This window comes from Pseudoliparis swirei, chromosome 22 (genome assembly GCF_029220125.1).
Source record: "Pseudoliparis swirei isolate HS2019 ecotype Mariana Trench chromosome 22, NWPU_hadal_v1, whole genome shotgun sequence".
Taxonomy (NCBI): Eukaryota; Metazoa; Chordata; class Actinopteri; order Perciformes; family Liparidae; genus Pseudoliparis; species Pseudoliparis swirei.
In genome coordinates, this window is record NC_079409.1 from 20,755,393 (window position 1) to 20,781,516 (window position 26,124).

Below are 26,124 nucleotides of genomic sequence, written 5' to 3' on the forward strand. Positions count from 1 at the left end.
GTGTGTCCCAATGTGTGTGTGTGGAGAAGCACGAGTCCGGGGCCCGCAACCACTGCGGCGCAAAACACTCTGTATTTCATCTAGTCGAGAACTTTTCCAAAGGAAAACAAGAGTAAAAGTTATCGAAGAAATCTGTATTATAATTATAATTGTATTGGCTTCCCTCCCTCCCCCCCCCCCCTCTCTCTCTTCCAGTCTGGTCCTTCTAAATCAACAAGAGAAATGTTAGGTCGGAGAAGCCATCATGCAACAGCGGGACGCTCTGATTAAAATGCCAAAAGGCAATATTTTGCAGTATATTTGGGACATAAGTACTTTTCCACACTCGTAGATACAGTTGCCATTAGTGAGTGATGTGTGCGTCCCGGTGTGTGCGCATGTGTGTAGTGTGTAATGGGCTCTTTGACTTCGGAGACCCTGGAAGTGGTGGGTCATTAACGTTTACATAAAAGCAGACTAAGTAGCAGACAGACAACATATCTTTCAATCTCTCTCTCTCTCTCTCTCTCTCTCTCTCTCCCCCCTCTTCTTCTCCACACACCACAGAGAGACGGAAAACAAACCGCTGAAATGTCGATGGCAGGCGCGATGTGTGGGGATCCCGCGAGCGCAGAGCTCCGCGCCGGCTAATGTCTTTAACGGGTATCGAGGAGAGAGGTGGACGGAGGGCTGGAGGACGAGGCGGCGTGAAAGGAGAGAATAAGAGGAAACGGAGAGAGCCCACGGCAGGCGGCGGCGGGGAGGGGGGTGACAAAAAAGGGTGACACAACCTTGAAGGGGGTCATGAGTCTCAAATAGCAAAGGAGTGGAAGAGGCAGAGGTGTTGTGTACGTCTGGGCTTTCCTCTCCAGGGGATCCCCCCCCCCACCCCGAACCCCCCTCCTTGACTAAATAAAGCCAGGAGGAGGGAGACCCCTCATCACCAAGTTCATCCACACCTCCCCTCCCCCCGTCTCCACCTATCCATGAACCCCTTGAAGGTGCATGTGAGTGCTTTAGCTCGTCTTATGTTGAAGTCACCGGTCATTTATTATTTCACTTATGCAGAGAAGGTTATCTTCTCATATTTAAGGGGGATGTATGTCCATCTTTTTATTTCACTGAAAAAAAGAAAAAGATATATATTCATATATATATATATTTATATATATAAAAATATATATTTGTATTTTTTTTCTTAGATATATATATATATATATAATATATATAAATATATATAAATATACGTTATATAAATATATAATATATATAGATATATATATATATAAATATATATATATATACATTTGTATATATATATATTTTTTTACATATATATACATATAATATATATAAATATATAATTATATATAATATATATATGTATAAAGCTCTTTGTGAATTTGGCTGAAAAGAAAAAAGTAAAGGTGTTAAGTATTTTGCAATGTAACAAGGGGAATTGTTACCCTCAAATTCTTCCTAGAAAAATGTATGAAATCAACGATTCGTCACTTGGTGGATATTATCGCCGATGCCTCCCACATTGTGTGTCAACGTGACCTTAGCTTTGATTTAGTGGGCGCAAGAGAAAAAAAATCATTCGCTTTGCAACTTTGCACCGCTCTTATTTTGAAGTCACTGGAGGACATTTATTATTTCACTTATGCCTGCAGAGAAGGTTATCTGCTCATATTTAGGGGTGTGTATTTCACTGCGCTGACCTAAAACCTCTTTGTGACCTCGGATGAGGAAAAAAAAGAAAAAAAAAAGTAAGTAAAAGTGTTAAGCATGTTGCACTGCAACAAGGGGAATTGTTCCCCTCAGATTCTATCCGGAAAACTATGAAATCGACGATTCGTCACTCGGTGGATACAACCGCCGTTGCCTCCCACATTCTTCCTTATAAGTCGCTCGTCCACATTGTGTCTCGACGTGACCTTTGCTTTGATTTAGTGGGCGCAATAGAGGAAACAATCATTCGTTTTGCTTCTTGTGAGCATCCGGCAGAATGAGACGCAAGAAGCAGCCGCAGTCGAGAGAGAGAGAGAGAGAGAGAGAGAGAGGCGGTTAAATGTCAAAAAGCAAAGGGAGGAAAAGTGAGAGAAAAGAGACGTTGCACATGCCCCGGTTGTGATTCATTCCTTAACCTGTGGCGAACAGGCAATGGAAACTTCAGCAAATGTAAATAGGCTTTGGTTAAAAATATAGTGGCTTAATGCACACCACATGTGGCTCTCTTGGCGGGGGCCGCCTCTATTTTGACGGGAGGAGAGACGGGAGGAAATGCGACGAGAGGCAGAGGAGGAAGAGGGAGAGAGAGAGAGAGACAATCGAGAGAAAAAAAGAGAGATATCGAGAGAGGCGGTAAACAATGGGTGGAACGGCGGCTTACCCTGAGCCTTCTCCACGAACACCACCTTGGAGTCGGGGAGGAAGTTGAGGCCACTCAGGAGCATCATCTTGCCCCCGGTGGCAGGGTAACTGTCCACGCTCTGCTTCTCCACCAACGGGAGCTCCTGAGCCGAGCGCTGGGCTGCGGGAGGGGACGCACAATTCAATACAGTGTGTGTGTACGTGTGTGTGTGTGTGTGTCAGCCCCCATGTAAGCTCACTGGGCGATCTCCATCCACTCCAAGAAGCCCGAGGACGGACGGCACGCAGCCAGTTCAACAGACTTATCAAACTTTATTACGATGATGTCACGACCCTCTCGCGGAGGGAGGTTTTCGGCCAACTGCTGCTCTTTAAATGACATCGGAAAACGACCGATCATAAGGACGTTTCCCCCGATCTGATCCCGAAGTCACTATTTTCCGCGGAGAGGCCGACCGCCAGCCACCTGTCTCTGTTTTCTGTCACCGGGGCTGGCGAGTCGGCTTCAGCCTGCTGTGAGTCGGAGATCAGATTCACAGCCTGTCACATACGTTTATTAGCACATCAATTTAAATGTATTATCCCGCTGCATCTTTTTTTTTATTATATGGGAACTTACCAAAGCGCTGAAGAAATCTTAAATTCACATAATAAACCTTCTTGGTAATGATGAACCGGCTCAGATTAACATCGACATTGGACCGTAAACTATAACGACGGCTCCGTCTCACCTCTGGACTTTAATTGGCTTTAAAAAAAAAACACCACACCTTCATCCAAAAATGAATGACACAGAAACAGAGGGTTTCTTTCAGTGGGCTCATTCAACCGTGCCAAAACTGGAGGCTGGCAAATCGCCTTTGTGGAACCTGTGCTAATCAGCCATAAAGCGTGAGTTAAAATAGATAACACGTGTGTCTGGCATCACACGTATAATGCATCAAGTGCCTTGGCAAATTGCTTTGATCACACACAGCTTATTGGCTGCAGGGCCACTGAATTTGCTCCAGCAGGTAATAAAAAAGTAGCCGGCTCGGTTTATTGGATTTCAACATTAGATGCCACCTTCTTTTGCGTAAGTGGCGAGCCGCCGGCGGAGCGGGAGAAGCACGCCAGTTCATTTTGCCGTGCAACTCACAGCATTCGATGGGGTTGGACGCCGCCTGCAGGGACAGCGTCCGGCCGTTGGGCTGGTTGATGTGCACGCGGAACACCAGGCGCACACGCGTGTTCTTGCGTCCGATGTCCGTTTCTCCTTTGCGGAGCTCGATGTCCGAATTGCGCAGCTTCAGGATCCCCGCACAGTCGATTCTGGGATAGGTGGGAAGGGAGGGGGAAGGGGTAGAATTCAACACCATATTTTAAAAAATGACATTTTATATTCGAGATAATAGTGAAAACTAAAAAAATTTCCCCCTGTTGCGACACATGCAGGATATTCCCAAAAATAAGATTTTTCAACAGAATTCTTTTGGGGTTGAATTCAACACCATATTTCAGAAAATTACATTTTATATTCAAGATCATTGTGAAAAGTGAAGTTTTTTTGCTTTCCTTTACCTGCTGCAGGATATTCCCTAAAACAAGATCTTTCAACAGAATTTCTTTGGGGTCGAATTCAACAACATATTTTAAAAAATGACATTTTATATTCAAGATCATTGTGAAAAGTTAAGTTGTTTGCTTTGCTTTACCTGCTGCAGGATATTCCCCAAAACAAGATCTTTCAATAGAATTTTTTGGGGGTGGAAATCAAACCATATTTCCATAAAATATAAACTTTATATTCAAGATAATGGTGAAAAGTGAAGTTTTTTGTTTTTGTTTTCCCTGCTGCTACACAAGATCTTTCAACATAATGTTTTGGGGGTAGAATTCAACATCATTAAAAAAAAATTAGCATTTTATATTCAAGATAATAGTGAAAAGTGAAGTCATTTTGTTTTGTTTTCCCTGCTGCTACACGAGACATTTCAACAGAAAGTATGGACAAAGAAGTGAAATGGGAGCAAATGTGATGACTCTGCATGGTTTAAACTTAATAGACAGTGGTTGCTACACATCACGCACTGAAAAAAATCCACCGGAGCATGACCGTGTCGTTATTAATACGGCATGTCATCAAAGACCGAGTCGGACATTAATGATTCTTCACATCACAGTTTGTAAAGGGTCACGGTGGTCCGAGAATTAGCGCCCCTCTGGAGGAATCCTCGTCCCGTCCGCCGCAGCGGCGATACAAAAAAAGTCACTTCATTGCTATCTGAGCGCAACCGAGCCTCTCCGGTCCTTTCACACCATCGGAGCCTTACGCTTCATATGTTTAGGGTGAAAAAAACCCCAAAAATCTCTGTTAATCATTGCCACGTGTGGCGTTAGACTCTTTTTTTTCCTGAGCTGTCTGTCTTTATTTCATTTCAAAAATTTGGAAGGAAAAGGGGGTGAATTTACTTTCCCTTTTCTTAGTGGAAAAAAGGCATTCATTTTCAGACATGGCCTTTCGTGAATTTAAATAAAACGAGTGTGGCTGGTAAAAAAAAAAGAAAAAAAAAGTGAGCGAACAGGAATGGGATAGGGTTTGGCACTTCTATTATTTCACATGGTAGCTTTTTTGGCACTATTCCTGGAACGGGGTAAATGTCAGCTTTTATACCAGTCCATTTCTCCCATTGACTTTCGGTTTGGACAAATTGAATAAATGAGAAGAAAATGAGATGCAACACTGGCTACCTCACTCTTCATCAGCCTCGCATTGGTGTTGTGTAGTTTTAAAACAAACACGGGATGAATCTCCAGCAAGGAAATGTTTCTACTAGTTTTTATCTGCCAGCCTAACACGCTCAATATGTGAGCTATTCACGGGGACTATAGATAAAAGTCAAAAAACGTCTTATAAGCATCACCATAGTGCACATGTGTTTATGATCATACGATATGATATTAGTTTCTAGAAGCATACACATTGCTTTAAATTCAAGCCATGTAGGTGTTTGTGTATGAGGGTGATTTTTTTCTGGATTAGGAACGAAAAAGGCAGATTGAACCTGTCTGTGAGTTTGATTGCTGTTCTCGACTGTCTGCATCCCACACAGCGAGCAATGACTGCTGGCACGAGAGCCGGGAGACGGATGGTGCGCTATCAAGACGACCGTTAAACAGCTCAGTGGAAAAGAGACAGTTCAAGGCTTTTCTCTGACCTTTCAGATAGTCGGGGGGGAGAGAGAGAACTTTCACTCCTCTTCTGTGTGCTGACGACAAAGAGGAACAGAAACTGTCTTTTTTTAAATATCGTATTCAAACCCCGGGGAGACGTTAAGTCAAGTGGGTGATACAATATGCAATATAAGGGGGATATTGCGGTATTGTTGGATGTGAAAATTACCCAATATTCAGCCAAAGAAGGCTTTTTATGTCCTATAAATATATTTTGAATCTCCAGTATTTCAACGAAACCGGAAACAAATGTCCCAATGAAATAGAGATTCATTCAATCAAAACTGATTCAAGCCTTTTAAATGTTCAAATCAGTCGGATTGCAGTAAGAGTAAGTAAGTCTTATGTAACCTATGTTTCGGATGAAGAGGTTTTATCCATAACCCAGAGGAGCCACGGGCCGATGTCCAACACAATCTGGTCTGAATGGAGCCCCGGGACAAGAGCTAGACTCACTGCCCAGCACAGACCCCGACTGCAGGTCTGGAGGGAGGGCGAGAGAGGCCAAGGCTGATGAACCGCAGCCTGGAAACCGATGCTAACGCTTTTAAAAAGGTAGACTAAGGTAAAGGAGAGGACTTCAGGCAATCTGAACCACAAGTAAAAACACGTCCGTTCATTTCTGTTTGAGTTTCTAACTTGCAAAAAAAACATAGCTAGCTTGCTTGGGAGCTCCTCTCGTGGTGAACACAAATGTTAGCTAACGATACATAGCAGCTAACGTGAGCAGGTAACGGCCAGGTGTGCATTAGCACAACCTTTAAGTGGATATAAATCAAACTCAACAGCTTCGATGCATTTAGATGTGTTCAAACTTTTCAAACTTACACCCACACAAAGTCGAGCGTTGGTGTTACAGACGCTTGTTCATTCAGCCTGTGCCTGCTCACACCGTCACGCTACACTGGGACACTTGAATTGAACGCCACCATCGTTACTGTTATTAGCAACACGTGTGTTGTTCCTACTACAAGCCAACATGTCTGCTCTGAAGGCCGATATTCACCTGGGTTTCTTGGACAGGCATTTGAGTGCATTCAAGGCTTTATACACTGAATGCTTTTGTGCACTTTATATTCCTTTTTACATTTTGATTGGTGTTATTTGACATTGTTTTGCTATTATTTAATGTCTATACCACAATGGCCCGCTCTGTTCGACATGAGTGCCAGTTTTTTATTATTAGCCCCACAGCGCTACGGGACAAATGGTGCGCTCTCACCTTTTTTCTGGATCATAATTTTAGGGTGCGAAATTCCTTTCAGTAGAGCTTTACTTCAGTAGTGGTGTTCTAATACATTCAACCTGTTGGCAAATGTTGGCCATGCCTTATGTAATTGGACTACATCATAATGGACGACTATGGTTCTCTAAGTGATTAATGGCTCGGGTCCAGTTTTTACTTTTTACGATATTATTTGGGCGAAGAATTCTCCACTGGACTTCAAAAATTGCTCCTGGTCTAACTTATTTTTCCTAAGTCACCCGTGTACCGAGTGTGCGGACACTAAGTGTTTAATTCACTTCCTTTAGAAATCATGCATCTCTTGGAGTCAAAGCACAGCTCTCAGATTTGAAGGCCTATTCAGAAGTGAGTGCTGTAAAGTACCAATCATCTGGACTTCTGTTTGTAGAGCTGAAGCAAAGAGGAAGGTGCAGAGAGAAAGGAGCGAGTGTGTTTTAATGCGGGTGTATTTTGAAAGAAGGTGAAGAAAATGGGAAAGAAAAGATTGATCGGAGACTTGTGAAGGTCTTAGGGCACTCACATGGCTCTCATGTTGTTCTCAGGCAGCAGAGGGATCTCCAGAACTTTGGTGTTGGATTGCATGACTTCATGGCTGGCGGTGGAGACGGTTTTGCCAGTGATGCGGTGAACCTGGTAGAAGGCATGTGGTCGCAGGAGGCGGTCGTCTGCGGTCCCTATGAACAGCTGCAGGGTGAGCGGCTCGCTTTCCATGTAGCCATAAAGCTGGCGGGAGAACAAAGGGACCCAGGTGAGAGGCAACATCAGGTCTTTTTAAGACCTCCATCCCTCATTTAGGAAATAGAGACTGAATGCACATCGGCTACTGATAGCTAAAGGGTTTTTTAATGATAGCTGACATGGTAGAGGGGCTAAGAAAATAAGTCGATGTTTGTTTTTCTGGTTGGGTTGGAGACCCCTTTTCAGTGGTCTTTGCTGTCCTTTTTTTTGTGCGAGTTCTACGTTCTTTGAGGGGTGGATGAAAAAAAAACGTTTTGGGGTGTCTCGGAGTATGTCTGGGGTAGGAGAGGCGTTCCAGAACTTCCCTGATCTATTAAAAATGGTAGGCTACTGCTGATATATTAAAACATTTTTAAACTGCCTACAAAGAGGCCAGCAGTTGAAATTGACCTCACAAAGATGAAATAAGACACCAGAGCGATCATCTCAGGTCTGCCTCAAGATGAGACTTCAATGTCTACAAAGTTTGAACTTTGAAATGAAGCTAAAGAGATCGACAACCAGTATTTAAAAAATAATTGCTGTACATAAAATGTGAGTCAAAATGCCCGTGTGTTAAAAAATTAATTCTCTGACAATTACCAAAAAATGTTTAACGTTGAATAAATGTGTCTATATAGGCACGGTAGTCACAGATTCGGCAAATTATACACATTTTAATAAAACCAAAACACTTGGTGGGGCTTGGCATGCAGACGGGATCTAGCCCTTTACCTTTAGGCAGTTATGAACATGCATTATGATTTCCATTAAAGCTCCGAGACTGTGTCCCACTGTGATGAAAGAGACTCCTGTATCAGAACCACCACTTCAAACAACTACCACTTCCTCTTGAAGGCCTCCATTAGCTGCTTGCGCTCAAGTAATAAAAAGATCAAATCTTTTTTTTTAAAGAGGAGAAAAGCTCCAGAGCCACGGGCAGTTTGACAAATCACTGTTGCCTTTTTAGGGTCAACGCCACTTCAAATATTGAGTGCAACTGCCAATTTACATCCAGCATCCCTGGATCATTTTCTGTCTAAAAGCAACATTACATGATGATTTAACTGAGTGTGTAATGGCTCAAAAAATGAGGCAGGCATCCAAAGTGTGGTGACGGACAACCGATACCTCACGAGTGACTTCTGACCAGAGAAATTTGCCAAGCGTGTATTTCTGGCGAAAATGAGTGTTACACTGCAGACCTCCCAGGATACACTTGTAAGTGGTCATATGGTCAGATGTGCGACAGTGTTGTGAGGGATAAAAGTCTCTCCAAATCTGTGAAGAAAACTGCAAAAATCCATCTGGTTGAAAGTAAAACTGAGCGACATCCGAGAGGACCGACTTCCCATCGGGTCCAGACCTCTTTGGATCCGCCCAGGTGGCTACTTGACCACACATGCCATTTACTGTGAGGGATCACTTACAGCAGACCAGGGCTCACTAAGCCATGGCCATCTAAAAAACAATCCCACAAATTGGTCAATTACCCCGGCGCATCGCTTCTGACCAATTTCCCAAGAGCGCCATCCGAGTGAAAACAGTGGTCGGATGATACAAAAGACTCCCGTTGTTTATCTTAAACACTGAGTCATATAGCGAAATGCAAACCACATGTAACCTATGACATCATCTGATTAATGGGTTTTTAATCACCTTTGTGAGGGCGGTCAGAGATGGGACTGTGAGGAAGATGTAGGTCGGTGGAGGACTGGACATTAGTGCTGCGGTGTCATGAACACCTAATGTCTTTTGGTTAGAGAGCTAATTTGTCTGGATACTGCATTAAACGCTGTCTGGCCCGATAATAAACATCGCGTTTAAACGCCTTTGGTCTCATACTTCATGACAGATCCCTTGGATTTAAAATAAGGCGGATGACTTTCACGATTCATTACGTTGAGTGAGAAGAGTATATGGCGAGGCGGCGGAGGCTCGCATACATCCAACACGTCTCAATGTGCTCAGCGGCCGGTGGCCATCGTGCTTTTGCTTTGATTCAGATATCAAGGAAGCGCAAAAGGGGGAGCGGTGAAGCTAAAGCCGCTGTTCATCTCCACTTCCGACCGCCCCGGCTCCACATAGTGTCTCTAGCAGCTGGCTTGACCCGCGAGCTCGTCACACATGCTAGTCATCAGCGAGTTAGGCCGAGGTCGGGGGCTTCTTGAAGTCTTGGCATCCCATGGGACCACTTCATCTGCGTGGTGATCTCACCGGCAGACCCCGCTCCGCTTGTTATATTTTACTTATGGTGTCACCCAGTGGTAATTATCCATAGCCACACATGCTACCAGTTACTCGTGTATTGACTCGCGAGAGAGAGAGAGAGAGAGCGAGCTACAGATCGGAGACGGCGGAGCGTTCGCGTTTTAAATTGCATGACGTTTCCTCCAGATTTAATGAAACGCAGGCCGCAAAGCCGCGTCGCCTGTCCCTTTAGCCTCAGCGGACTTCTTTGGATGTCTCGCTGACCTCCGACCGTGACATCAGCTGCCACGTGGCTGCGAGGAGGCCCCGCAAGAGAGGCATGAGGCGGGGGGGGGGGGGGGGGGGGGTTATCGGGGGTCTTTATCCCTTCACTCGTCTCGCGGTAGCGCACGACGACGGTGGCCTGTGCACGCTCGGAGCCGCCGTGACCTCATGCAGGAGAGGAAGTGATTAATGAGGTCAGGTTAGTCCTCCTGGTGACGCTGGTCTTCCCAGCAGCAAAGGGAAGGCGGTCTAGCCCCGATGCCTTTACCATATGTGCTCCTCTGACCCGGTCCCTGTACCACTTTTGCTTCTGTGATGCTTTCCTCAAATGCACAACCACAAGCTGAGCGCACAACTTACTTCTTCATTTTATTCTCTAAAGGGGGGGGGAGGAGTCGAGATAGTGTCGTAAACTTTGACTGTGGGCTGACAACAGAGGCTTTACAGACACACACACACACACACACCTGTGAACTCGGCTTTGTATTTGTGTCTATAATGCAGCCTGCGAGGTTGGCCCAGAGCGCAGCTAATGTTGTCCAGATGAGCTTCCCCGAGCTGTGACTGCAGCCGATCTGGCACGCGCACTGTATATTTATTTTGAGATAATCTAAACCGAGTTTGAATCCAGGCTTGATTCGCAGCTGTTTTCAAGGGTGCCAACTTCTGCCACTGTGTCAGTTACAACCATTTACACCTCCCCACCGCAGGCAGGCAGGCCGCCTCTGCACGAGCCATTTCTGATAGAGCTGAGGCCGGAGCGAAAACATTGTGGATATGGCAGATGATGCATTAATTGCGTAATTGTACGCAGCTGTACTGTCTCGGCCGAGCGGTGAGGACATGGACGGGAGTGTTGAGCTTAAAAAAAACGAGAGAGGTGGGTGCATCCCGTGCACATTCCACCGTTCATCTCCCAGTGCCTCACAGATCCATCATGTGTATCGAAAGTTACAGCCAATAGGCATACAGAACCCAATGTTTTTTCTTAAATATCTTACTTAACGAAAATTTAAATAATGACATTTATATATCTGTATACATATATATATATATATACACATTTTAATTTTTATATTATGAATAATAAATATATTATATGTTTGTATATTATATAATATATATACTATAATATATATATATATAATATATATATAATACATAATATATATGTACAGTATATATATATATATATATATTATGTATTTAAAAAAATATATATATATATAATATATATACATAGTATAAATATATATATAATATATATATGTACATATAATACATACATATATTTATCCTTCAGTTTCTTTAGTAATAGTGATCGCTTCAATGCTGCCTGGAGAAATGTCATTTACTCGTAGAGGTCCACGTGGCGCAGAGAATCGGGGGAGAGAAGCAGAAGAAGACTGGAAGCAGCAGAGGAGGGTGTGTAGGGGAGGGGGGGGATTCAGGACTTCTCCCATTATCACCCCCCCCCACACACACACACACACACACAGACTCCCCACTCCCTCCTGCCAGTGCTGACAGTCCCACGGCCGGCCTTCGCCGTATCCAATTAAATGTACACTCGTCCAAGTTGTCTCTCCTTCCAGACTTTACTCCATCACCCTCCTCCATCACACTCCTCCTGCCCCGCTGATGTCTCCAGTGCCTCATATTGAATGCACAAGGCAACATATGCAATCCTTTAATTGCGCCGCGTAATTCACAGCTCCAAAAAGCTGCTCCTTTTTTTTAATAAGCAACCGGGCGGCTAACGTTTTTTACAAAAAGAAAAAATGTAAGCGAGCACTCTGGTATTATGTCATAGTCTCAAGCTCTAGCCTGTGTCTAGACCAGCCAGGGCCCAAATTCCACATAAAAAAGAATGGCCACAACAAGTATCACCCAAAACCGACGGAGAAGTCGAGGAAGTCGACGCCAACGGCACGACTACCCACCGGTGTCTTACCCCATAACTCTGCGGGTTGACCAGTGACAACGATGCACATTTTGCCCCGATTTTTGTTCCACGTGCTATTAACTGTTCATTAGTGGTAGCCCAATACCAGTGTAAGGGAAGCCGATGGAGAACCACAGTTTAAGAGTGGCATAAATGCCCCTTTGGGCACACGGCCCTGGCTAAGCTCTGACAGCGCCGCGGGGTACGCCGAGAGGCTTTTTTTGCATGTCAAACAAGAAGCGGCGGCAGATTTAACGAGCAATTAGCAGCCGCGGCACAAGGACGCTGCCGATCAACGAGACGTTACGCAATCCGGGAACCCGGTGGCTCCCGAGGTGAAACCGCGCATGCCGAAAAAGAAGCGAGCGCGTGCTTCGCCGAGGTCTTTCATGGTGGCGGGAAAACGTATCCCGCAAATTTGATGTGCATTGCATACGGTTGCAGAGGAAGGGAGATGGGTATTAAGTCACGCACGCGGTAATAAGGACGATGGCCACATCCTGTTGAAATTACACCATGTCTGTTGCTGCTTTAGACTTAATGAGAGACTGAGTGTGTGTGTGTGTGTGTGTGTGAGGGGTAAAGCCCTATAGGCCAGTCATTATCCCATACGAACTATCCAAATGCAGGCCCAGCGATAGGTTTAATACTCCACAGGTGTTACTGTCTGATGTTACCAAAGGCAGATGTCTGTGTGTTTCCTGACTGACGTGGAACCGGAAAAGCCTTTTCGAAACGTCTTCAGCAAAACAAATTAATTCAGCACATTTACCAACTTTTCCACGAAGTTCTCTTCTGGTAAAAAACAACAACAACGACAACAACAACCCATCAATCAATGTCGTGGTTGTATTCTAAGTGAAGGTAGACAAGTTTTTTTTCCCCGTTTTATTATCCTGCACATGGCTTTGAAAGTCATCCTGTGGACGTCGGGCATAGCTGCGGTGAGAGAAAGGAGCGTCTGGAACCGTGTGAGAGGAGCCCACGGAGTCCACCAGATCCCCTTTAATGGCGCAGTAAATAAAGTGGAAAAGCAGCCGCGGGGGTCACAAAGTGGAGCAATCCGGAGAGAGAGAGAGAGAGAGAGGAGGTGAAAAAAGGTTGCGGATGTGGAGGAGGGCGAGGAGGGCGGCGTCCTGAATAAATGACGGAGATTCGGGAAGCGGGAAGCTCAGAGGAACCGGCGAGGTAGCGAGTCCCCGGTGATTCCTCCGAGGTTTTCATCGGCGTGTCGCCGGAGCGCGGACGCTCCGTTCCCCCTCGAAGCCCCAGTGGAGTTTACTCGCTTGACTATTTGTAGCTTTTCGCTTCATTCGCCAGAGAGGGGGCGGGGCTTATCTCTCGGGATGGGTATCGTTTTTCTTCTTTTCGATACCGGTGCTAAACCGGTACTTTTTAAACGATACCGGTGCCCAAACGGTGCCTGAACCGATACTTTAAAAAAACTAAACACAAAACGACGATTGACAATGACGACATTAAAAACCTCTTCAACCATATTCACTGTAAAAGACGTTTTCATGGAGCACTGAAAAACAGATATCAGACTGTCGCGCTCGTAGCTCATGTTTAAGCTAGCTCGTAGCTAGCGCTAGCTCGTAGCTCGCGCTAGCTCGTAGCTAGCTTAAACATGGTTATAATGGCTAATTTCCTATTTGTTGGCCTACTTTTATGAATGCAAGACTTGCAATCAACGTCACGGTACTAATCTGACTTCAGGCTGCTCTGGTCATCACCGGTCCCCCCATCGCTGATGCACGGGCTCACGCAGAAAGTCAAACACGTGCACGCCTCCGCTTTCAAAGTTAGATGACAGGTTATCGGAATCTGCTGACAGCTCACCAATTTTCGATACCCAACCCTACTTATCTCCGTGGCTTTACTCCGTGGAAACAGTTATCATGTCCTTCACCCACCACGGAAGAACTGACCACTAGTTCTGCTTCATACTTGTTGAGGACGTCCCACAGACGTCGGAACATCTAACGCCCTCGTGTTCGGGTTCATAACATTCATATAATATATATTTATATACATTTATACATGACATCACCCGTAGGCTCACACAGCTCGGTGACTTTCACCCACTACGTCTGAATGACTTCCGCTTCCAGCGCTACCGGAGCAGCAGCAGTTCGATTCACCAACGGCGGAGCAGCTCAACGCTGATTGGCTTTCGCATACTCGTCGTCGGGCGAGTTTTGGGATATTCGGCAAACTTTAAATATTTCAACGCAATTCTCGTCCATCGCAACCACTCGCGTCCGTACGTCGACTTTGCTTACGGGATCTACTTTCAGAACGCTTTTGTTTTTGAACGCACCTTCAGGGCGATGTCGGAGCGTACAGAAGCGATACGTCCAAACACCTCCGCTTGTCATCGAGTAGCAAGACAACAACAGCAATTGAGCTGTTGGGCATCTTGATTTGATTATCTGTCGCTTGCCGTCTCCCCTCCCTCTCTCCGGGCGGGGGCTGTTAAACGGCAGAAACAATGTGTCCCTTCATGTTCCCCCCCCCTGTTTTTTTCCCTCTCCGCCGTTGCTTTTCCAGCACACATGTCACCACCGCTCACGGCTCACACACGTCTGATCATCCGTGAGCCTCAAGAAAACAGAGCCGCGGATAACTGGGCTTTCAGGCCGAGGGGAGGCCCGGCGGTGTGGGCTTGGGAGACGCTTTTGAAGGATGAGCGGATCACGAGGACTGACAACCCGCGGGCCCTCCGGGGAGGGGAGGGAGGGCACCGGTGCGTGGAAAGAGAAAAAGGGTGAGGTGGCGTCCGATAGGTGCCGGGGTTCTGACTCCTATCCACCCCCAGCCGCCGATATGCTCAGCCAACCTCGGTGCCACCGAGGCCCTAATCAGCAGGATGCAGAGCCTCTCCTGGGGCGGCCCAGCCAGGCCCCAGCTGCCTGGTGGCTCCCTCTACCCACCCCCCCCCTCTCTCTCTCTCTCTACTCACTCCAGTCTTAAGCACAAACACACACACACACACACACACACACACACACTTCCTTCGCTGCTTCCTCCACCCGCATCCTCGTGTTATTATTCACTCATTCTCCTCGACGGTACCTCACCCATCCAGCGCCTGCCGCCCATCACCACATTCTTCTTCTTCTTCTTCTTCTTCTACTTCTCCTTCTTCTTCTTCTTCTTCTTCTACTTCTTCTCCTTCTTCTTCATCTTCTTCTTCTTCTCATTCTCATTCTTCTTCTCCTTCTCCTTCTCCTTCTTCTTCTTCTTCTTCTTCTTCTACTTCTTCTACTTCTCCTTCTTCTTCTTCTTCTTCTTCTTCTTCTTCTACTTCTTCTCCTTCTTCTTGTTCTTCTTCTACTTCTTCTCCTTCTTCATCATCTTCTTCTTCTTCTTCTACTTCTTCTCCTTCTTCTACTTCTTCGCCTTCTTCTTCATCTTCTTCTTCTAATCATTCTCATTATTCTTCTCCTTCTCCTTCTTCTTCTTCTCCTTCTTCTTCTTCTACTTCTTCTACTTCTCCTTCTTCTTCTTCTACTTCTTCTCCTTCTTCTTGTTCTTCTTCTTCTTCTACTTCTTCTTCTTCTCATTCTCCTTCTTCTTTTTCTCCTTCTCCTTCTTCTTCTTCTTCTATTCGACAATACATACGCCCTCTAGCCGTGCACACGTGATTGCGTAATCCGCGTAGATGTGTCTCTGCACCAGCTGCTACCCTGCCGGCGTTTTTTTTTTTAACCCTCGTGAAACCCTCCAGATATATATTACGATTGACTGCACATGCAGTACCAGGGGCACATATCACTCCGTGCCGGGAAAAAAAGTAAAGAGTATACGCGAGTGAGATACGCGAGCGAGGGGAAGGTGCGGCGGGCAACGCGCGCTTCCTCGCCGATGATTGGCCGACGTGCGCGGCGTCGGACCATCGACGTGGATGTGGACGACGGGGACGCTCCGCTCGGGACTTCGTTGGACTCCGGCACCACGGAGAGAGCGAGTCGGATGAAAGTGGCGGGGAGTAAATCAGAACCAGCCTCACAGCGACTCTGTCGGGGGGGGGGTTGTTGATTCGCCCGCGTGTGGCCAAAAGGGAATAATTACCTGTGTGCACAGAGGCGGGCCGGTCTATAAGACGGCGCGTCGGCCAACAGCTGTCAAGGGCGCTTGACGGCGAGCAGACCGGGATGTGCTGACAACATCGGTTTACAGAATAGCTGCGAGGGTGTGTGTGACGAGGACGGACCGCCAACCTGAAACCGCAGGGGGCTGGTTTTGTTTTGCTTTGGCATCTGCTAACTGACATCTGCTAACTGACGTCAATCAACGCACCTGGACATCATCGCTTTTTGAATCAACGACACGAAAAAGGGGGGCGACTTGACGCTCGACCTTTTTCGGGACACGCACACGCGCCGCCAGGAGAGGCGCTCGGTGCCGCGCCGCCGCGGCGCGTTGGCCGAGCGCGGCAGAGAGAGGCGCGGCGGTCCCGCTCCGTGCTCATCGAGTCAGCGCGCGGCGCTTGCTGGCCGGAGAGCGACCTTTCTGCAGCAGCAGATTGACTCCCGGCTTCGGGGAACATTCATAATAACGGCATACGCCAGAACATACAGGAACATACGGACACGGGGGCGTTGGCACACGTACGCAGTCAGAAGTCTGAGAAGCGGCCTGAGGGCTTCGCTCAGCCTGACGAGTTTACAACGCTAATTTAATGGGATGTTGTATATAATTTCTTTTTTTGTTGAAATCCCTCACTTCTAATTCTTCTGGTGCTAACTGTAATAGATGAAGACAGTAGTGTATGCTTTCACTCCTATGTTGTATTCATTTGGCAGAATGAGCTGTACGAGTGTTGCAGATACTATTGGTTTGAAAAGGACATCGTACAATTTAGAATTAAACTAAAACTGACCACTCGGATCGGATTGAAATTTCAATTCAATTCAATTCAGTTTATTTTATATAGCCCAATATGACAAATTACGAATTTGCCTCAGTGGGCTTTACAATCTGTACACATACGACACCCCTGACCTTTGACCTCACATCTAATCAACAAAAAAAAACTTTCACAGGAAAAAAACTTTTTCTTTGGTTTAAAAAATTCAAAATAAAATAAAAAAAGCAATAGAATGTCTGGACGAATGAAATAAAGCTCACGGTGGCTCTGAGACGTCACGCTGTCGTAAAGTCGGGGACAGCCAAAACTTCCATGTCGCACGCTTGTTGCAACAGAAAGCCGCCGTTAATCAGTCCCGACTGCACGGTAACGACAGGAAATGATGAAACTCGCCTCTTCATAAACACCAGCGTGCTGCAGTGACTCTACGAACCATCTGCCGGCTATAACGGCTTAGCCGGTGACGTACCTGCACGACGGGATGGCTCCCGCATATGGCCTTCACCGCCCCCCGGCTGCCCTCGGTCTCGTAGTGGGCCCTGTGGTGGGACTTTGGCTGGACCTCGATCTGCAGGTTGTACGGGCCGGAGCAGGACGGAAGCTGCCAGTCGAGAGCTGGCAGAGACGGGCTGCAATAACAACACATGTTTTTTATTGTTTTTTATCACGGCGAAATAACAATACACAAGCTGTTTGAACTCTGATCGGGACAATAGGGGATTCATTTCTATGGGACATATTGACACTTCCTTCGCTCAGGAAGTGGCTCCACAATATGCATTTACTGGTTGCTCTGAATTAAAAAAATTTTTTTTTTAAAGCTCTTTATTTTCTCCGATTGGACAAATTGCGAGGTTACATTATTTTCCACGGTTTCCATCACGAAGTTCAACACTTGCTTTAAATAAGCCTCAAATTAGGACATAGTGTTCCTTTTATTTCGTTTCATCACGCTCCGTGAATCTAATCTAATCAATTGATGTAAGTCGTTGACATGCGTAATTCCTCTGACCTTTTATTTGAAAAATAAGCGAGGGGCGAATGTCCCCCCGGTTAGAGAGCAGTGTGTTTTGTGTTATGGCGTGACAGATGGAAGTTAAGGAATATGACAGTGGGAGGAAACACATTTGTAGAGCACAAAAACTGATGGCGATCAGCCCGTCCTTTGATACATTTATCAATTCCAAATTGATTGCTGTATAATCCGAAATGCCCGGCCGCAGCCGCTGTGAGACAATAGATGGAGTTACACCATGGAATAAGGTCAGCGGTGTCCACCCTGGCATGGTATCTCTTTCTCAGAGCTGCAGCTGGCCTCCCTTAACGTCATTGTTCTCGAGATGGAGACTCGGAGCTTCCCACGTGAACACCGTGGAGATATCTCAACCAAAACAAACATGTGCAAGACAATATTTCGCTGTGCCGGATGCCTGGTAAACGCAAAAGCCCTGACCCTGAAGTGGTGGCTGGTCCTGAAAACAATCTCTGGCATCTTTGTGGAACTTGTGGGCTGTTTGTTGACCCAAAATGAACTGATTTCCCCCCGCGGGGGCTTTATCTGCCCGGTCGGGGCATGACATCAGGTTTTAGCCACACAGAGAGGGAGAGAGATGAGGCCGATGGCGCGGCGGGCCGCAGCAGCCCGCCGGGCTGATTAACCCACAGACTGCTTCCCCTTCAGTCGGGCCTGTCACCATCACTTCCTGTTGCTCGCTATCTTAATCAAACACTTGATTTCCCCCGAAGGAGACTCTGCTATTGGCTGCGGGAGAAACGCCACGACGGGGGCAATTTAAAAAAAAGGAAAGAAAAAGCTTGTTTTGCTCGAAAGTCCAAAATCAATGATAAACAGTATAGTTGTGTGTGTGTGTGTGTGTGTGTGTGTGTGTGTGTCTATTTGAGTTCCTGCGTTAGTGTGAGGGGTGGTGCTCGGGCAACAGTGCCACGTACACGCTGGGCAACTCCACCCTGTGAAATATGATTTATGAAATAGTTTTGATCTTCAAAGAGAACTCCTTTCTGGAAGTGAAGGGCACGCAACTTTTGGATTTCTTGCTTTTGATTTGGCCTTTGAAGATTAGAAAAAGTAAAAACTCGAAATCTCATCCTCGCCATAAGTTAGCGACGCCGAATGGAAACGAAAATGCAACAACAACAAAAGTAAAAGCGTCGAGAAAAAATATTGAGGTATTACTTTCGGTAGAATGTGCGTCTCAATAAGTAGTGGTTGTTGTATTGTCTCCTCAAGGCCACCTAGAGACTCGGTTCCACCTACCTGAGGTAAGGCTTGGGTTTGGACCAGGAGTACGGATGCTGGGGCACATCCAGGAACCCTCCACAGTAGCTCTCCTTCTTCAGGGCCATACGGGACGGGTAGTCCTCATGGCAGAGCTCCCCATCGGGGTCCACCTTCAGGCTCATGGAGTGGTCCATCATGGTCTTCCGCGTCTTGATTGGGATCCCCTCCCCGATGTCCACCACTCCGTCCGTGGTTAGAGCGTTGATGGCGGCCACGATGGCGGAGTTGGTGTACTGGTTGGTGTTGGCCTGCCAGCTCCCGTCCGTGCCGCCGACCCCGGGGGAGCCGTGCGGCGACGGGTTGGCCGACTGGTTGGGCGAGCGGGACGTCTGGCGGCAGGCGGTGCCGTTCAAGCTGTACTTTCTCTTCCCCATGCCGCCGTTGTTGACTCCACCGCCGCAGGAGGGCGAGTTGGGCCGGGAGCCGCGGGGCCTCGCCGGCCAGCCTTCCTCGGCCACGGCTCCGATCTGAGGGGAGGCGGAGGGCGAATGGCGAGGGGACGCCACGGGACCGCCGGCGTGCGGGCAGGACACCAGCGAAGAGGAGCCTTTGGGGGAGACGCAGGGCGACTGCCAGGGAGAGTTCTGCGGGGAGTTCTCGTAGTTGTAGAAGCCCGACTCGTAAGAGGACGCCTCCGAGTTGCAGCTGCGGGAGGAGACGCTGCTCGCCGGGCTCAGGCAGCTGGGGTCGCGGTAGCCGTCGCCGTTGGGCAGCGTCAGAGTCACGACGGAGTTGACGCCCCGCTTGGCGCCGTGGTCCTCGCTGTTGCTCTCTTCCACCTCGTCCTCGGGGTACTGGCTGTAGGCCGTGATCTCGATGCGGGGGCTTTCCAGAGCCGGGGCCCCGTTGGGTCTCAGCCCGTGGGGCAGGTAATAGCCCGAGTTGTCGTTCTGGAGGCCGTAGCCCGTCTGGTGGCAAGACGACACCGAGATGACCGGGCTGGACTGCAGGGTGTGGTACTGGGTGGCCAGACAGGGGTTGCCCATTCCCAGAGGAAGGGACAAGCTGACGTTTGGTGTGTAGCTGTATGCATCTGGAAGGGGAAAGAAGTGCATCGTGAGTGCACGGAGGTACAGTATACACTACCGTTCAAAAGTTTGGGGTCACTTAGAAATGTCTTTAGTTTTCAAAGAAAAGCACTGTTTTTTCAATCAAGATAACATTAATCAAAAATACACACAATACATTGTTAATGTGGTAAATGACTATTCTAGGTGGAAACGTCTGGTTTCTAATGAAATATCTCCAGAGGTGTATAGAGGCCCATTTCCATCAACGATCACTCCAGTGTTCTAATGGTACATTGTGTTTGCTAATCGCCTTAGAAGACTAATATCTGATTAGAAAACCCTTGTGCAATTATGTTAGCACAGCTGAAAACAGTTATGCTGGTGATATAAGCTATACAACTGGCCTTCCTTTGAGCTTGAAGTTTGAAGAACAAAATTAATACTTCAAATATTAATCATTATTTCTAACCTTGTCAATGTCTTGACTATATTTCTATTCAATTTTCAATTCATTTGATAAATAAAAGTGAGTTTTCGTGGAAGACACGAAATTGTCTGGATGACCCCATACTTTTGAACGGTAGTGTAGTAAACAACAACAAACCACTGGAAAAAAAGCTCTCAGACGTTACTTTTTGGAGGTAATTAACTATGATTGCATTTCTAGAACAATAGCCCCCCCCCCCCCCCCACACACACACATCTTTACCAATGTGTCCCGCAGCGAATGAGTTCCTCCCTCCTTCGTAAACATCTGGAGGAGCTTAGCAATCATCTCCGAGCGTTTACTGTACGCGGTTGCTGTGTAGTCGCGAGTCTTGTTTGTTTGATCAGTTCATCCAAGGCTCTATTTGGCACTCCCTGCTGTCATATGTACTCTACACAAATTCCTCCAGCAGCGCTGATGGATGCCTTATTTGATTGATTGCATCACTCACTGAGTGAATTAGGCCCTCCCCTGTGGAAAACTGACAGCACTCTCGCATCGCTCTGAGCTTGTGATTAAGTCAGAGGGAGTTTGCTGCAGCGTTGCACACAGATGCGCCGCGGTCCACACACACACACACACACAAACAAAGCAAGTGCACCGACGTACAAACTCGGGTCAGAGGAAGCGGGATGCGCGCCACTCCGCTCGGCCCGCCGCGAGTTGTAAATCTAACGTTGGACTTTTTTTTTTTTTAATTGCGAGAGTCAACGAGGGTAAAAAGTGGTGAAAAGAGTGACGAGCGTTCAGTCTGTGAAGCCGGCGAGGGGCATTCCCCCTTCATGCGTCGCGCTATATTTGTTTACCACAACGCATCACATGAAATGATGAATCTGTCACACACACACACACACACACACCACATAATGTGTGTGTCGGGCAGTCTGAAAGGACTTTATGATATTCTATTCTCAGAGGCGATTACGCGCTGTGCATCAGACCAGCTCGATATATATATATATATATATATATACACCACAAGTTGAGTGAGGCCTCGAGGCCCGGTGTCACTTTTGATAAAACATTAACATAAAAAAATCGACTCAATTCTACTCAAACTTGCTCGCATTTGATTGGCTGAAAGCGATCTCTTTGAAAAAAAAATTTGGTTGTTGAACATAGCATTTCTGATCCTACAGAGTGAGATATAAGCAAAGAAAAAGAGGAAAGTGAGCCCCCCCTGCTCCGTACCCACCTCTCTCAGGTTCCTTCTGGACACCTTGGCTGTACTCAAACACGTAGCTGAAATCAAACTCTTGCCCTCCATGCTGGAAACTCATCTCCGCCCCGAGTGATCGTACGCCAAGTCTCAACATTAAAAAAAAAGCGTGCGCCTGCCTCCAGCTCGGTCTCTCCTCTGATGCTCTCTTCTCCTCCGGTGTGCCCTCTTCTAGTGCCGGACGGATGATAAACGCCCCGCCCCCACTCCACCCGCTGGGACACGCCTCCTTACTCGAGGCCTCGCCGACTCCGCTTCGGAGCTGCAGTTGTTATTCTTTTTTTTCTTCCTTAGAATGTGCTCGCCACGCCGCAACACACTTGACTTCTCCCTCCTCCCACCCACTCGAACACGCACTGGGGCTCTTCACTCCTGATCTTGAAACTTGGCTTTTTTTCTTCTTCTTTTCTTCTCACACACACACACACACACACACACACAGTGCTCAACTAACACAATTATAGCAGATCATCATTTGTAGGGGGGGTGAAACAAAATGCAAAGAAGAAAGAAAATGAGTCACTCAAAGGCAGAGCGCGTGAGTTCATTTTTTTTTTTAAACACTGACGATCGCACAGATTACGGCGCGCTCACTCGATCTAATTACGCTATCACGATCAGAACTGCTCTCTCTCTCTCTCTCTCCACCACCCGAGGCCCCGTGGATCTGAAGCGTGGAGGGGATTGCGGTCTCGGCTGGGCTCAGACTGACGGGACCTCAGGGGGAGATAGGTGGTCGGCCACAGAAGTCATCTGCAGCCTCTGGAACCGAGAACCCAGGAGCCACTTATTACGCATGGCTGACTATGGGCTATGGCAAAACACCAGTAAAGTGTGTGTGTGTGTGTGTGTGTGCTTGCATCTGCACGTCTTTGCGTCTCAGTTTATGTATGTGGTAGTAAAACAGCCCTCGGGATATTGCTGAAGCTGCACGTCTCATTGTCAAAATCCCTGAACGCACATATCTCAGTTTCTCTCTCTCTCACACACACACACACTCACACACACACATACACACACGCGCATCTGCTACCAATTATAGGGCTTAGGACTGAGGGACTGAAACAAATATTAATACAGCCCGCACCCGTCCGTCTGAAAACCTCAAAGACAAAATTAAATTACCAAAATCCACGAAAAAAAAGCCCGTGACATCAGCGCTTGGGAGACACTGTGAATTACGACAACGCAGACCATCAACGACTTCTGATGGACCAAATCTAATTACTCGACCGTGAACGCAGAATCAAAGAGCCTTCAAAAGCAGAATGAAAAGAAGAACTCGACCAAGGCTGACTCATCCTCCAAGCTGAAGTATCTCCAAACAAGGCACAGAAGCTCGAGCTGAGCTGCGGTTGACCTCTGACCTCCTGGGATTTTTGTAATATCATGTATAAAGAAAAAGTAGCTGGACCTCACATGGAGAGGCGTTCAAGGGACAGCAACAGTGTCAGCGTGAGTAGCACCTGCAAAGCACACCTCGGGGTGTGGATGGGACGCTGGTGCCGGTGACCGACTGATCATTTCATCCAAAATAATGATACAAAAATTCAAATAAACATTTGTCGCATGAGAGGATCATAAAAAAAAGGATATTTTTTTCGTATTATTATTAATAATTTATCAAACTGACAGTTACTCAAGTTTGTACCACAACATATCTGCACGTGGCTCCATCTTATGCATTCAAAACCACAATGAATCCCACACTGACATCTCTTTTGGCACACAGTAACCGTCTTTTGAGTTTCATATACCGGAGCGCTGGTTCAAAATGTCACGTGCACGTTACCTTCTTCTGCAGACTTCATCTCGAGAGAGGTGAGGAGCTGGACTCCCCGCTCCGCCGCTCCGAAGCCGAACTTGGACTGGACGCTCAGGCAGAAGGAATCCTGCATTCAGCCGACCGGGTGACGCGCAACTTTCTATCCGGGCTGTGAGAACTTGCGGGACTGGGCACCGGACCACCGGGGCACCACCGGGCGCCGAGGACACTGTTGCGCGGAGCTAAATCGCGAAGTCACACGCCGCGAGAGAAGCGCGCATCATCCGGAGCGGAGCGACGTGCGTAAACAAGAAAAAAATACCCTGCGGAGCAAGACCGAGAGCGCGCGTGCCTGGAGAGATCTGGTGCCGTCGGAGGGGAGGGGTGGGGGGTCCGGAGAGCACGCGTATGGGGGCGGGTGGGTGGAGGGGGGGTGCCGCAAAGGTGAGTTTGACTCTCGCGCAGCCCAGTGAAGCTCTTTCGAGAGTCTCCCCAGGTCGGTGACGCAGCGCGGGTTTTTGTCGGAGGGGCCGGCTCCGGTGCTTTTAAAGCTGGAAAACACCCCGCGTCCTCCCCGTCGGTGCGCCGCCCATCCAGGGATGACGCGACCGGGCCCCGATGATGTGTCCTCATGCCCCGGGATCCCATCGGTGGAGGCGGGAGGTGGGAGGTGTGTGCATGTGCGTGTGTGTGCGTGTGTGTGTGTGTGTGAGAGAGAGAGAGAGAGAGAGAGAGAGAGACCTTGCCCCAAAGTTTTCTCTCCAGTCGCAATGTTGTTTTCTTTTTACATCACCTATAAACTGCAACTGCCCATAGTTATAATATCCAGCCTTTCGACTACAATCACATTCAAATGATGAAATAATGTAACAGATGGGAAATGCTCCATATTTGCTGATTAAATATTTCTACCAATATATATATATATATATATATATATATATATATATATTCACATGTATATATTCACAGATATATATATATATATTCATATATATATATATTCACTGATATATAAATATATATATATAAATATGTATTAACATATATAGATAATCACATATATGTATTTGCATATATATATATACACTGTATATATTCACATGTAATATATATATCTATATATATATATAAACATACAGTACATATGCTTTCGACTCCTCACTCTTCACTCAGCACTTATCGTTTGAGTTTGAGATGTTTAATTGTTCACTTTTGTTCACTACCTGGTAAATAAAGGTTATATATATATATATATATAGGGCTGTGAAACGCTAAAAAAATTTAATCAGGTTAATCACAGGTTTCTGTGGATTAATCATGATTAATCACATATTACTGATATTCTCGGTATATTTTTGTGAGAACATAAAGATTTATGACAAAAGACGGATATATACATTTCTACACAGGGGGGCACATAACTTGCTCACCAGTGTGCGCGCATCGCGGCTGAGCTCTGCCACGCGCGAGCCGAGAGGAGTTGTTGACCGCTCTGTGGCGCGCGAGACGGAGATCGGAGACGTGTTAACGCGACACTAAAGACAGAAATGACACGCTGCTGGAGAGACGACCAACAACAGACGGATTGGAAGCTCATTCTGCGCATGCGTTAAATGCGTTAAAAAAAATTAACAAATTAATCCTGTAATTTAATCATAACGCGTTAACGCGTTATTTTTCACAGCACTAATATATATAAATGTCACAATCATGATCCACCTGGATTAGTATTAATGCTGATTATTGTGAGTTTGCCTGCTATATAAACTTACCACAGCTCAGTGGCAGCTACTGTATATAATGATTACCCCCCCCCCTCCACCCCTGTGTTTTTCAGTAGCTGATCCTGACCTGTGACTTCCCTACAGAGGAAAGGGAGGGGGAGGGGGGCGAGGGGGTCTCCTGCACCAACAACAGAGTATCACATTGCAGTATTCTTCTCCTGATATGACTATAATGTCCTTCCTCGTAAACGGTGTTATTATATCGTCACTGACACATACGCAAACATTCGCCGTGTCCCCACGGTGAAACTAAAGAAAACACCGCCGGCTCGATCCCATTTCACTCCCCGGTGCGCTTTTTCCCCCTCGTGTTTGGGGCCGAATACGGTTTCACAGATTGGGCCCAAAAATAACTTTAACCCCCGAAACCGCAGAGCGCAGAGACGCGCCGTGTTCCCTCGTCTCGCCTTTCCACTTCGTATCAAGTCACGTCCCCCTGTGGCCCACAATGCCTCCTGCTTTGGTGGGGGGGGGGGGGGGGGGATACCGGGCTCTTCACTTTTCAGCTCGATCTTCCCTTAACCCCCTTTTTATGTTGCGGGTCAAATTGAAATTCAAGATTTAACATCTAGGAAAACTATTTGTCAGTACTTTTGCTGTATAACACTTCTTCCGCTTACCTTATTGTGTAATCAACGTACTTTTCTTTTTCTTTTTTTTTTATCATCTATTTGCAACCCCACCCCCCATTTCAAAATGCTAATAACATTTAGGAGAAAATATATGTTACGGT

At 46.9% G+C, this 26,124-nt stretch overlaps 1 protein-coding gene across 1 annotated transcript in view; it reads right to left on the reverse strand.

Annotated features, from left to right (window-relative positions):
• Positions 1 to 23,941, reverse strand: part of LOC130213187 (nuclear factor of activated T-cells, cytoplasmic 1-like) — a 75,704-nt gene extending 51,763 nt beyond the window's left edge. Inside the window, exons 1-6 of the mRNA XM_056444653.1 lie at positions 23,632 to 23,941; positions 19,100 to 20,156; positions 17,294 to 17,453; positions 7,332 to 7,534; positions 3,491 to 3,663; positions 2,372 to 2,512 (exon numbers count right to left, since the gene is read on the reverse strand). Of these exons, the coding sequence (XP_056300628.1) occupies positions 2,372 to 2,512; positions 3,491 to 3,663; positions 7,332 to 7,534; positions 17,294 to 17,453; positions 19,100 to 20,156; positions 23,632 to 23,737 (1,840 nt within the window). The 5' untranslated portion in view covers positions 23,738 to 23,941. The remainder of the gene's footprint in view (positions 1 to 2,371; positions 2,513 to 3,490; positions 3,664 to 7,331; positions 7,535 to 17,293; positions 17,454 to 19,099; positions 20,157 to 23,631) is intronic.
• Between the last annotated feature and the right edge of the window lie 2,183 nt (positions 23,942 to 26,124).